The sequence below is a fragment of the Halichondria panicea genome, chromosome 10, assembly GCF_963675165.1.
Source record: "Halichondria panicea chromosome 10, odHalPani1.1, whole genome shotgun sequence".
In the NCBI taxonomy this organism is placed as follows: domain Eukaryota; kingdom Metazoa; phylum Porifera; class Demospongiae; order Suberitida; family Halichondriidae; genus Halichondria; species Halichondria panicea.
In genome coordinates, this window is record NC_087386.1 from 1681606 (window position 1) to 1694348 (window position 12743).

Below are 12743 nucleotides of genomic sequence, written 5' to 3' on the forward strand. Positions count from 1 at the left end.
TGGCATAGTATGGCTGAAGTTAGCTAAGTAAACAGTGACAGTTTTTAATAATCATGTGTGTTTGTTGTTGCATTTTGAGTGGGCAGATCAAAGGAAACACTGTGCCAATATCTGCCATATGGCACAGGAAGCCTTGAACTGTGCCACTATCTAGCATAGTATGGCTGAAGTTACCTAAAGCCCACCCTCCACCCAGTAACCTGAAAGGGTCCCTTTTATAGTAAACGTTTTTCATGTGTCTGGTGCATTCCACAGCCGACCACAAGTAGTTGAAACTAGTTGTCCTATAAAACGAGTGACGTGTACATGTACACGGAAAGGAATGCCACAAGGAGAATCACAGCTCACTCATGCGCACATTGCCCTGGAGACCACTAGTACAAGAGCTCAACACCCACACACACTTCACTTTTAGGTTTTAGACATAACGACCATTAATTTGGAACAAGCTAATTTCTAGCTTGATAAAACTGGAAGTAAAGCGAGTTTCTCTAGCGCTCTAAGCAAGTCATAACCCAAGAAATGAGTGAAGAATCATCAACCCAGCCACAAGGCTCTGGAGAGCAGATATTCAACCAATTTTGTGACTCAAACAATTTCAGAGAGATACTGCAACTGTTTAATACCCTCTGCTCTGAACTAAAAGTAGACCCCAGCCAATATGAAGGGTTCTACCCCTCACTAAAGAGCTGTCTCACCTCTTGGAAGGCAACGTCCCTCTTCCAGTTGCTGGATGATCGATCATCTCAGCCGGAGTACGAGGGAGGGAGTGTGTGTGCTGGTAGGAGAGTGCTGGTGGTGGGGGCAGGTCCAGTGGGTCTCCGTGGAGCCATCGAGTTAGCAATGCTCGGAGCAAAGGTCGACCTCGTGGAGAAGAGGCCTGATTTCCAGCGAAACAACTCACTGCATTTATGGCCGTTTCTAATTACCGATCTTCGTAACCTAGGAGCTAAGAAGTTCTACGGGAGATTTGCCTCTGGCTCCATTGAACACATCTGTGAGTTAAATAACCAACCACCCACTTCACTTTCAGTGTAAGAATATAAATTCAGTGCTGCACATTGAAACCTCTATAATTATATTTTAATGGTCATTGTCATATGGCTTGAGCATCAACTAACTGTCTAAATAAAGCAATTCCCTACTGTTTATATAACAGTGTCCCAAATGTCCCCTGGAAGTCCCAGTGCACTTATTGTTGTTAGTGACAGCCAAAATGTGGTACATGTTACAGTGTGGTCTATATAACACTATTCATGTCGTGCGTGTGCGTAGCTGCCAACACGGACTGTGAATATTGTGCCAAATGATAGACCACCATGTTAGGGCATGCCAGCTCTAGACCAGTGCAAGTCATTCTGCACAGTTGACTGACTCATTCCCCCCTAGCTATTGCTCTTTACAATTCCCATAAATGGTTAAGTGTTGGTGCCTCTGTGGACGATGATGATGCAGCACTCTCCTGCATAAATCATCTTTGTGTATCACGGTGCTAAGTTTCTTAATTCTAGGTATGATGTTGTCATGGTTTTGCTTTCTGTACTTTTAATCTAGTAAGCCACTATTCAACCTCCTTATTTTATTTATTTTTATTCAGGTATCCGAATTCTGCAAGCTATTCTACTCAAGATATGTCTGCTACTGGGGGTCAAAGTCCATGCCGGGGTCACTTTCAATGGTATCATCGAACCCAAAGACGCCCACACCGGATGGAGGGTCGAGACCACACCCACATCCATAGCCTCTAACGACTATGATGTCATACTAGCCGCCGATGGAAAACAACAAAGTTTGTCTGGATTCCGTGCAAAAGAATTTCGGGCAAAATTGGCCCTCGCTATCACTGTGAATTTCGTCAACCATAACACACAGGCGGAGAATTCTGTGCCGGAGATAGGGGGTGTGGCCTTTGTGTATCGGCAGGAGTTCTTCAACAGCTTGGCCAAGACTCACGATATAGAGCTGGAGAATATAGTTTATTATAAGGATGAGACCCACTACCTTGTGATGACCGTGAGGAAGCAGAGTCTGCTGAGGAAGGGAGTACTCAAGAAGGTGTGTGTGTGGGGGGGTGGTGGTGTGGGTGGGGTGGAGGGTGTGTGTGTGGGTGGGGTGGAGGGTGTGTGACCGTGAGGAAGCAGAGTCTGCTGAGGAAGGGAGTGCTCAAGAAGGTGGGTGGGTGTATGGGTGGGGTGGTGGGTGTGTGTGTGTGTGGGGGTGGTGGTGTGGGTGGGTGGGTGTGGGTGGGGTGGAGGGTGTGTGACCGTGAGGAAGCAGAGTCTGCTGAGGAAGGGAGTGCTCAAGAAGGTGTGTGTGTGGGGGGGTGGTGTGGGTGGGGTGGAGGGTGTGTGTGTGGGGGGGGTGGGGTGTGTAGTGGAGGTTGTCTCTATTGTAAAGCAGGCCACCCTCTATAATACAGCCAGGTTAATGGGCCCCAAAGTCTCCATAGCATGTGTTTGGACCTGTGTTAGCAGGCCACCTCTTTATTACAGCCAGTGTTGAGGTGATCACTATAATTATAGTCACTGTATAATAAGTGTAGGACATTCCCTCATTGGTGGCTGGAAGTACATACATGTATCTTATACTATAATTATGATGGAGCTGTGTACGCTGTGTATGTGGCAATGTAAACATACCACATATTTGTTAGTGTGAATGCACGCTATCATTTACTGCTTGTTCATTTTCATTAAGGAACATACGTACGCACTTTGCCATGGTAACCTTTGTGCTTAGGAACGTCATCTGCTGTAGACTCATATCCATATAACCCCCCTCCCACACACACACACACACACACACACACACACACACACACACACACACACACACACATGCAGGACCTCAGTGACCCCAAACAGCTGCTCTCGAAGGCCAACACTGATCGTGGTTGCCTGGAGCAGTTTGCCCTGGAGGCGACGAGCTTTGCCACCGAGGGAGGACTGGGAGAAGTGGAGTTTGAGAAGAACCATCGCGGAGAGAAGGACGTCGCACTGTTTGACTTCACCTCGTTGTTTGCTGCCGAGAATGCAGCACGCATTATTGAGAGAAAGGGGCGGAGATTGCTGCTCTGTCTGGCAGGGGACAGTCTCATTGAGGTGAGTGTATCAATTATAACTTGTGCCTTATACAGCAAGCTTCATAATGAGGTCATTTAAATAGCCATAATAAATGAATGTTGATTGATTGGCAAGCTTCAGTAGATCAACAATTAGGCCAATTTTACTGTAGACAGACAAGCTGCTATTTGTGGCTACATGTACATGTGTGCTTCACAGCCCACCCCCCTCACCCTACCACACCCCTTTGCAGCCGTTCTGGCCAACTGGCTCTGGTTGTGCCCGAGGGTTTCTCGGTGTGTTTGACAATGCCTGGATGATCAAGAGGTTCTGCTTGGAGAATGCCACGCCCCTTGAGCTCATCGAGGAGAGAGAGGCCATCCTCTACCTCCTCCCACAGACCACGCCTCGGAGACTCAGTGGGAACTTCAGCTCCTACACCATCGACCCCAAGACAAGGTGAGACCAACAGCTAGCATGGAGTGTTGGAAGAATCCATCGAAACAATCATTACTATTGAGTATTTTTCTCTCTTATTGACATTTCTTAGCCAAAAAAAGTTAGAGCCTTAGGGTTTAGAGAATAAGCACAAGTTGCTAGTAAATCACGCAGCTGTTGCTCTGCCCCTCCACGATGCAGGTATCTGAACCTGAGTGAGCTGGTTCCCCCTGGAGACGTGAGTCACTTGTATGACACAGACAATAAGAACACTGCAGCTGCTGTCAGTAAGAGCAGGACCTCCGTACAGCCACCCAGCCAGGACAAGCCTAAACCTGGTGAGTGGAGGGAAGTTACAATGGCTGTCCCGAATGTTCTAATACCTACTGTAAAGTGTGTAGTGCCTTAGGGCTATCGTAGATGATTCCCTCAGTTGCATACATGTATTGGATATTTTTAGCTGTTGAATTTTCACAACAGTATAGTTTTTACAATTTTTTAGTAGACTTGTCCCTACAAAGTACACACACAAACACACACCCACACACACAGCTGTTGAACAGACTACTGTGGAGCCGACAATAAAGCGATCCAAGTCATCTGAAGTTCTCTCCTCTGATGCTCGTTCAGCCACACCCTCACACGATAATGCCCATACACCCTCACATCCTCACGAGCAAACCTCCGAGCCGTCTATAGCCACCGTGAAGAGTATTTGGCAGAAGAGAATGTCCGTAAAGAGTGACAAAACACCAACAAAACAAGACCCATCCCCTCAAACAGATACGAAACATACCCCCAAAGACATGAAAAGTGCCACAGTGAAGGCTACTGCTACAAAAATGGCCCCCAAAGATGCCAAATCTAGCCCCAAATCGACGCTCAAAGATGCAAAGCAGACTCATAAGGATGAGAGCAAGTCAAAGCCAAGTGCTCAGATAACAGCCTCTAAAACTGTCCGTACCAGAACACCACCACCCCCCACTAGGGGGCGAGACAGAACACCACCACCCTCCATTAGGGGGCGAGAATCACCTGTCAGTGAACTAGCCAGGCTCACACCAGTCAAGCAACAACAATCCCCCTCCCACAAGACCAACGCTAAACCACCCCCTGGCCACGCTTCTCCAAAACCTAAGAGAACTGACAAAACAGTAAAGACCGTAAAGAAAGATACAGAGAAGCCACCCAGCTCTCCAAAATGGTCCCGATTTTCCAAATTTCGAGCGAGATCTGAAAGCCCAGAACCTAGTCCCAAACAGGGGAAGAGATCGCTTGATAAGGACTCGAAATCAGCGAAGAAACATCCATTACAAACTTCCCGTAGTCTGCAAAACTTGAACGAGGAGGCAGCTATCGATGAAACGACAATAAACGTTCAGGACATTGTGAAGAAGTACGACTTGAGGGCTGGGTCTGTCACTCAAAGTGGAGCCAAGCAATCAGCGAGTGTGGTGACGCCTAGCGACAAGGGAGGCAGCAAAGGTAAACACTCTCCCAAAACAAAGGAGAAAAAATCGAAATCGAAAAAAGACAAGGATACCAAAGAAAGTAAAGGAGGATTTTTCTCTCTCTTAAAAAGTCGGAAGCTGTATGACGTATCAGCTGTTTCTTCTAAAGACAAGAAATCATCAGCTGTGAAGCCATTAAATGAACAAAATGAGCAGCCAATCGTGCGGAGGAGGATCAAACAGTTTGGTCACATGACTGATGGAATTGAAGATACTGATTGTGGTGTTGTACTAATGGGTGTGGCCCCGCTAGTGGAGGACGGTAACGACGAGGAGATAATCACATTCGAGAGCCCAACACAAAGCGAAACTGAAGACTCAAACGATTTGTCACCTGAGATGGCTAGTATGGAGAAAGAAGATGGCTCTAGTTCAGAGGACAGTACTGGAGACATTCCAAGCCCAGAGGGGAATTCCCCAGTGCCTGAGGACAGTACAAGTGGGGAGATTCCCTCTGTTGAGGGAAACTCCCCTGAAGGCCAATGTGATGGTGCTGAGCGTGTCAAGAAGTTGAAGGAAGTGTTTTCTTCAAAGCCAGCAGCTCAACCACTCTCCAGGCATTCCAGCTACAACAAAAGGTATGTGTACACATACATGTACTTGTATTAACATGTGAAAAGTAGCATTATGTACAGGATACATAATTATACATGTCCGCATGCTAGCTGTGTGTATTTTTATCATAATGCTTTTTTTATTTGTGTACAGATCAAAAGAGATTGATTTATCAGATATCCTCAACCAGAAATCCAAGGTAACAAACTCTTATCCCTCCCCCCCCCCCTCCCCCAATAAAGACATCCTCTCAGTACACACACTGCCCCTCCCCCCCGTGCAGCCGGCCAGCTCCCACCCCCTGTGGCTAGCGAGGGTCACTCAAGGTCTCAACAAGACTCTCGAGCGTCTGAGGAGAGAGAATGAGATGATGGCCACCAAGACAGCTCTGGAGATACTTAACACCATCTTGAGGTTAGTAGTGTAGCTAGTTAGCTCAGACAAATTAATGCAACAGAAATATTCTGTTCAAGTTCTGCCATAGAGTTAGTGAGCATTTAGTCTGAGGACTAATCTTCCTGGATTGACAATTCACCTGTAAAAAGCAACCCAGCAACAGAAAGGTTCTGCCTTATTTGACTGATAGTTGACAACATATTATTTTTAACCTCCCCCACCACACACACCCACCCACACACACCACACACACACACACTCACACACACACACACACTCACACACACACACACACTCACACACACACACACACTCAAACACACGCAGCAATGTTCAGGCACACCCAGAGAGCGATGTGTACCGACGAGTGAGGGTGAGCAGTGAGAGCTTCTCCCTCAAGGTCTGGCAGTTACCACACGCCAGTCAGTTCATGGCCAGAGCTGGCTGGGTAGAGGTAAGAGAGGGGAAACCCCAACACCACCACCACTTGTAGCTATTGCCATTATGAACCACTGTGCCTCCTGCAGATTGACGAGTTTATTATCCTGCCAATGGATGCCAGAGTTGACAATGCCAAGAGAGTTCTTGACAAGCATTTGAAGTAACTATTTTTGCCATTTATATTTCAGTCTGTGTGTTTTTATCTTCACCTCCTTGTAGCATAGTGAACCAGATGCTTTGGTCTCGACAGCTTGAGCTACCCCCCACAGGGGTAGTGGAAAGACCCCCCAGGGATAGGGGGAGAGCAGCCACACTCACAAAGAGAATGTCTTATGCAACAAGGTACGGACGGTTAGAATAGCTAGTGCCCTCACAGCATCACAAACCACACTTCTCAGGCATACCTACACTGTATCCCCACACACCCACCCCACACACAGACTCGTGGATGAGAGCCTCAAGAGAATCGAAGAAGACCCCATTCTCACAGCTCACCGTGACGACACGGATCACCATGGTAACAGTGAGAACACAGCCCCACCACCGAGCGAGGATAGTGACACCTTGCAACAGAGTATGGCAGAGCCTAATGTAAGTACATGTACCAGTTGAAGGCTTCAAAATAATTATAATTATAACTATATGCCTGTCCATTGAGTGTATCTATGATTAATTATGAGATCATCTTTGAATGGCCATAACTTTAGTTTCGTTGGCCGAAAGTTAAGTTTATGATATGATTTTTTTTGTGCAGTGAGTTTATTTTACTATCAGAGCATACACAAGCGCAGCGCATCCCCCCACACACACCCACCCACACACACACACCCACACACACACACACACACACACGTCTGTTCTTGCAGCTGGACCTTGAGAAGATTGGTGGGGAGGAGGAGCTGACAATGAAAGCAGCGTCTTTGGCTCGGAATATCTGGAAACAGAGGAGTGATCAACAAGGTACCCCATCCTAACTGTAGCTGAGTCATACCTTAGTTGCTGTTATCCATGGAATTGGGTATGCTAAACGTGTTTCAGCTAATTTGGTGATTCAAAGAGAGCTCAATCACAACATGCATCTGTTACAACAATGGGGTACTGGGAAGGGAGATGTTTCATTGTGATAATGCATGTAGGCTAGCCACATAGCCATGGTGAACTAGCTCTATCATGACTACAGTAGCATAAGAACATTAATTTTAGTGATCGACATGTACTGTGTCCTACTGTGTGTGTCACAGTGGCTTGATGTGTACTGTTGCTATGTGTGTGTGCAGTGAGAGTGCCTAAGGAGAAGGAATGTGTGCTCATCACAGACACAGAGCTGTATGACCTCCCACACTCAAGTCATCGTGGACACAAAGTGAGAACAGCTCTCACAGTATAGTAGTACGGGCACTCCTGGTTACTCTGTTAGACTGTCTTGCTTGCAGTATTCAAAAAGAGCTTAGCATTACATTAAGTTGGGCCTTACTCTATGTAGTACTAGTACTGAAGGAATTCTGTCCTTTTGATGTAATTAAAGTACTTACTGTCAAAAAAGTTGACATGACATACAGATCCTGTTGTTCCCCTACAGGCCGGTGGACTAGTGGCTGATGTGCCTGTTAGTGTCGAGGGTGGTGGTCTACACACACGCTCGTGTGGGGAGGTGGACGTACGACTACTCAAGCTCAACCAATCAGCAAGCAAACGATCGTCTCTCAACAGCACTGGGGGTCAGAGGTCACTTGAGGGGATTAACGAACAAGCCAGCACTGTAGTTGATAACGAGAGACAAAATGAAAGCAAAGAAGACATTGCAGCATGCTCTGGTTCTCCTGTACATGTACGTGATTTGGTGCAAACACATCTACATGTATGCGAGATTCAACGTAGAGTAGAGTAGATAAATTGGAAAATCTTAGCTGCTATTCCCGGCCAACAGAACACCCTAACTTTTGGCAGACCATGCTTATTATAGTAATCAGACCTTACACTAGCTTTCTAATGCATGTAGCCTTAGGCCTTTGTTCCAAAATATACGGGCAGTCAAAAATGATGGCCGAAATTTTGCCCACTATTTATCTTTGTTACTGTGCATTTACCAATACATTCTGTTACTTGTATTACGTATATCCAACAGTCTACAGGAGGGGACCCCCCACGATCAGACACCCCACAGAGCTCATCCTCTCCTCAAGAGCGCCCCCTGACAGTATCTCCAAGTGGCTCTGCACCACGAGGGGACCAGCTGAGGCAGCTGCTGGGGACAGGCTCGCTAGTGGAGGAGGCAAAGAACGAAGTGGACGATATACCCAAACAAGCTACTGATGCACAGGTAATCGAGAGGGTGGTACCACTAGCCGAGGGAAACACAACACGAGAGTATATGTACACATGTTGGGATAATGTGCTTCTAGAAAGCATGTAACTCTTACTGTCCTGGAACCATGTCCCTAACATGCTCTCGTTTAAAATCAATGGTTGGTTCGGGCTCTTTTCAGATGCCCTAACTTTAAATGATTTTCTGGTTTTCTTAAAACTTAGAAAGAGACCTTTCAATGTCAACGATTGATCTATAGGTTTGCTTCTTCTTGTAGCATTCTACGGTGCATTCCATTCTGAGTGAGCGTATGGAGTATGGGAACCTGACCATGGAGGTGGCGGCCCAGACCAGACAGAGGTGGAAGGAGACAGAAGGTATAGTCAACTCCATTACCATGCACAGCTACAAGTCATGTAATGGTCCCAATTTGTATTAGAGTATTAATTTTCTGGGGGGGGTTAATATTATTATCTTTGTTGAGGGCTCTCCCCATACATGTACATGTAGCTATACCGTTCTTCCTCATGGCTATAAGCCTTCTCTCTCTTGACTGTACAGAAGCGTCACTGAAGGCAACAAAAGACAAAGAAACTACCCAGGCCAAGACTACGAACACTAACTGAACGTTATGTTTTGATCGCTCATTATTATTTGATGTCATTATATATGTATCACTGTAATATCTCCATAATATTAGAAACCCAATACAGAGATAGTTCATTGCAATATTTTTACAACCATTCTTTATTTTGTCATAAAAATTTTCTACGAAAGTTCATAAAAAGTCAGTTCAAATTGATTATAATTATTGCGTGAGTTCACTGCTGCGAGGTAGCTTGTTCAAAGTCGGGTGGGGTTTTGTAGTTCCTGGCAAATGTCTCAGCCACAAGCAGTGGAAAGATGAGTGTGTTCTCACCATACACCTGCACAGGGGAACAAACACATGATTGTACATGATATGGTCACCATGGAAATAATTACATGTATATATAACAGTTAAAGTTTGCGATAACAATTATTCTTCAACAGATTAAGATTGGTGCTTGAATTCAAATGCTGAATGCCTTGGTAATGCCTAGCTGGAAGTCGGAGCTACTCTAGTTTAAAAGAAGTGTTAAAAAATACAAGTGTAGTACAGTACAATATGTACGTCTTAATGGTCTTCAAAGTTCGAACGTATCTCCTAACTTCTAGCAAGTTAAGATGGTCTAGCTCCCACTCACTTTGACAGGTTTAGCAGTGATCTTGATCTTGCCCCAGGAGACAGCTTCATCAGGACGAGCCCCCGAGTCACTTCCATCAAACTCCTGAGCCGTGTTCACAAACACAGAGTAGTCTGCCCCGTTGCGCTGGAAATAATACAGTAATCTGATGGAAACAAGGATATATACATACACTCACGTCGATGCACATCAGTGTCTATACTGTACGGTAGTAGACAATGATTTGATTAAAGTGGTTATCAAGCAACTAGTAGACTTTGGTAAAGGGTCACTTGAAAAAAAAACAAAAAAACAGGGTTACCGACTCACTATTGTCTGTCTGTACCAGCTGTATGGTAGTGGATATTGATTATGAAAGAGACTATCAAGCTTCAGTATACATTCTGGCAATAGTCATAAGATATGTACATGTACATAGCTATAGGGGACTGACTATTCAATACACTCACCATCAAGTTGGCGTTACAGATATGATGCTTGATGACCCCACCCCCTAGAATGATCATGCCTGTGTGAGCCGCTCTCACTGCCTGGGAGTTTATTCCACGTATATCTGTGGGAGGGAGGGAGATATCATTGTAAATTTGTACGTTCATGTACAATGAACAAACACCATTGGGCAGACTTATAGTGGCTGTAATAAAGCCAACTATACCACAGGTTCAAACACGTGCTGTGGAGATTTGGGCTGAGACTGTTTTGATTAATGAGGTGACCACAAATTAAACTTACTTTGCTTATTTAATGTACCATACTGTGATACACATTCAATGCCATCTGGATGCAAGACTGACTCTATATGAAGCTATGAGAGCCCTACAAGATCACACTATTCACTGGCTAGCTAGAACATCAACATTACATCATTTGTATCCTCAAGTCATTGGGAACTACATCTATATACAGCTCATCTATATATAGCTCATAATATTATACATGTAGCTGATAGTCCCCTGCTACACACACTCTAACCTTGTGCAATGTCCACTATGAGGCCTGGGTTCCTATACGAGTGCATGTAGATCATGTCTCCGATAGAGCCGTCCGTTAACGCAGGAGAGTACACGGGGATGTTGTTCTGTGAGTGTGTGTGTGTGGGGGGGGGGGGGCATGGTTTGTACTGTACACAACAAGTCAAACAGGGCAAAACTTCAATGAATCGTAACTGTTATATTCTATAGCTCTAACATTACTAGATGTATGCCCATACAGGAGTGAATATTCATGCCACTCCCGTATGCCTAATGATGCACGTTTTAAACCAAACATTCTATAGTAAAATTTTATTTGACGTTCATGCGGGGCTACTATATCAGCTAGACATAGTACATGTAGGTGTGTGTGTGTGTGTGTGTGTGTGTGTGTGTGTGTGTGTGTGTGTGTGTGTCTCACCTTGTAAGCCCAGTAGTAGACTGAGTCAGGATTGTTGATCTCCTTGCCCAGACGTGCTATCATCTTGGAGGGCGACCAAATATAACCCTACACCAAGAAAGATCACTCAACTGAAAACAAAAGTTGGCCAAGACAATAATTATATAGACAACCATATGCCCAAACCCTGTCAGTTGTAGGAAGACCTATATATGATTAGTTTCAAATTAATTGTCTCGGGAGACGACACACTAGCTACTCCAATTACAAAAACTGTTAAAATTCTCAGTCTCCCACTACATGTAGGTATAAACAGACTTACGCTGTTCTTCTGTTCCTCGAGCATAGTGTCCAGTATTGGCATTAACCACTCTTCGAATTTACAATAGTTGTCGTTGGGAACCAGTAAATTGCCTATTCTGTTTATGCCTTTAAGTTTCAAGTCTTTACCCGAGAGTGAGAAATCTCCGAGGAAAGTTGGAGCAAGACATTTAATGAAATCCTCTTCAATCCCCCCGGCAGTGGTTACTATCACGTCCACCTGGGGGTTTGTTCATTGTTCAGTGCAGGGGTGATGTAATAAGAATGCATGAAGTCATTTCCTTAATTTGTGAAGTCACAGAATGAGAACATGAACCACACACAGACAGAAAATGTGAATAAGGACATTAACCAGACACTAAGAATTAAGACAACAATCATATAATATTTTTTGAATGGGATCGATGGAGGATTTTTTGTTACAGGAACTATCAAATTGACAATAACTTCTCCATTATCCATATTCCACTCACCATGTTGTTTTTGACGAGGAACCTGATAGTGTCTCGTACCCCTGAGGAGATAAGGTTGGAGGTGTAGCCGAGGAAGATGGTGCAGTTGCTCACTGGCCTGTCTGCAGGCTCTCTCATGTATGGCTTACTATCTGTCTCAGATACTGGCCGCCCTCTGCACTCTAGCTGGAGAGGATGAAAAATTAAACGCTATTAATATAAATTATTATGAAATATGACCGTTTATATCTATTTAAAGTACGTACAATCGATCATATTTAATACATGATGTTCACTAACTCTTCAATCTATGGTTTCACTGACACAATGCATGCATCTACCGAGAGCATCGAACAGCTGTCAGTACACACTCCTTGCATTCCAGTAACAGTACCATTTCATTGATTTGCTCAACAGCCAATCCAAAGTTGGTGGCCTGGAATCCTGATGTTCTGTATGACTGCAGCAATGCGTGGTAGTCGACCTGCCCTCGAGTGAACTCATAGCCAGACACCTCTCTAGAGTCCTCCGGCATAGGACTGCTCTTAGAGAAAACACTATCGGTTATAATTGAAGGCACCACTTCAGCTTCTCTTTCTGCCATTGTGCTAGTCTGCTAGAGCTGGCCACGTGGGTCTTGACCTCAAAGAGAAAAGGGGGAGGGG

At 45.0% G+C, this 12743-nt stretch overlaps 2 protein-coding genes across 2 annotated transcripts; one reads left to right on the forward strand and one right to left on the reverse strand.

The window, feature by feature from the left end:
- The first annotated feature begins 334 nt into the window (after positions 1 to 334).
- On the forward strand, positions 335 to 9510 carry LOC135343272 (uncharacterized). Its single transcript, XM_064540268.1, has 18 exons — positions 335 to 997; positions 1598 to 2055; positions 2844 to 3101; positions 3316 to 3521; positions 3702 to 3838; positions 4053 to 5589; positions 5720 to 5765; positions 5850 to 5980; positions 6290 to 6416; positions 6490 to 6563; positions 6623 to 6745; positions 6844 to 6994; positions 7270 to 7363; positions 7681 to 7766; positions 7983 to 8231; positions 8529 to 8723; positions 8986 to 9085; positions 9270 to 9510. The coding sequence occupies exons 1-18, from the start codon at positions 523 to 525 to the stop codon at positions 9332 to 9334; spliced, it is 4512 nt and encodes a 1503-aa protein (XP_064396338.1). The 5' UTR covers positions 335 to 522; the 3' UTR covers positions 9335 to 9510.
- On the reverse strand, positions 9383 to 12721 carry LOC135343305 (deoxyhypusine synthase-like). Its single transcript, XM_064540311.1, has 8 exons — positions 12473 to 12721; positions 12100 to 12264; positions 11628 to 11846; positions 11327 to 11413; positions 10907 to 11012; positions 10384 to 10487; positions 9935 to 10060; positions 9383 to 9634 (listed from the first exon to the last, which is right to left on the reverse strand). Exons 1-8 carry the CDS (start codon positions 12680 to 12682, stop codon positions 9530 to 9532), a joined length of 1122 nt encoding a protein of 373 aa, XP_064396381.1. The 5' UTR covers positions 12683 to 12721; the 3' UTR covers positions 9383 to 9529.
- Positions 12722 to 12743: the final 22 nt, after the last annotated feature.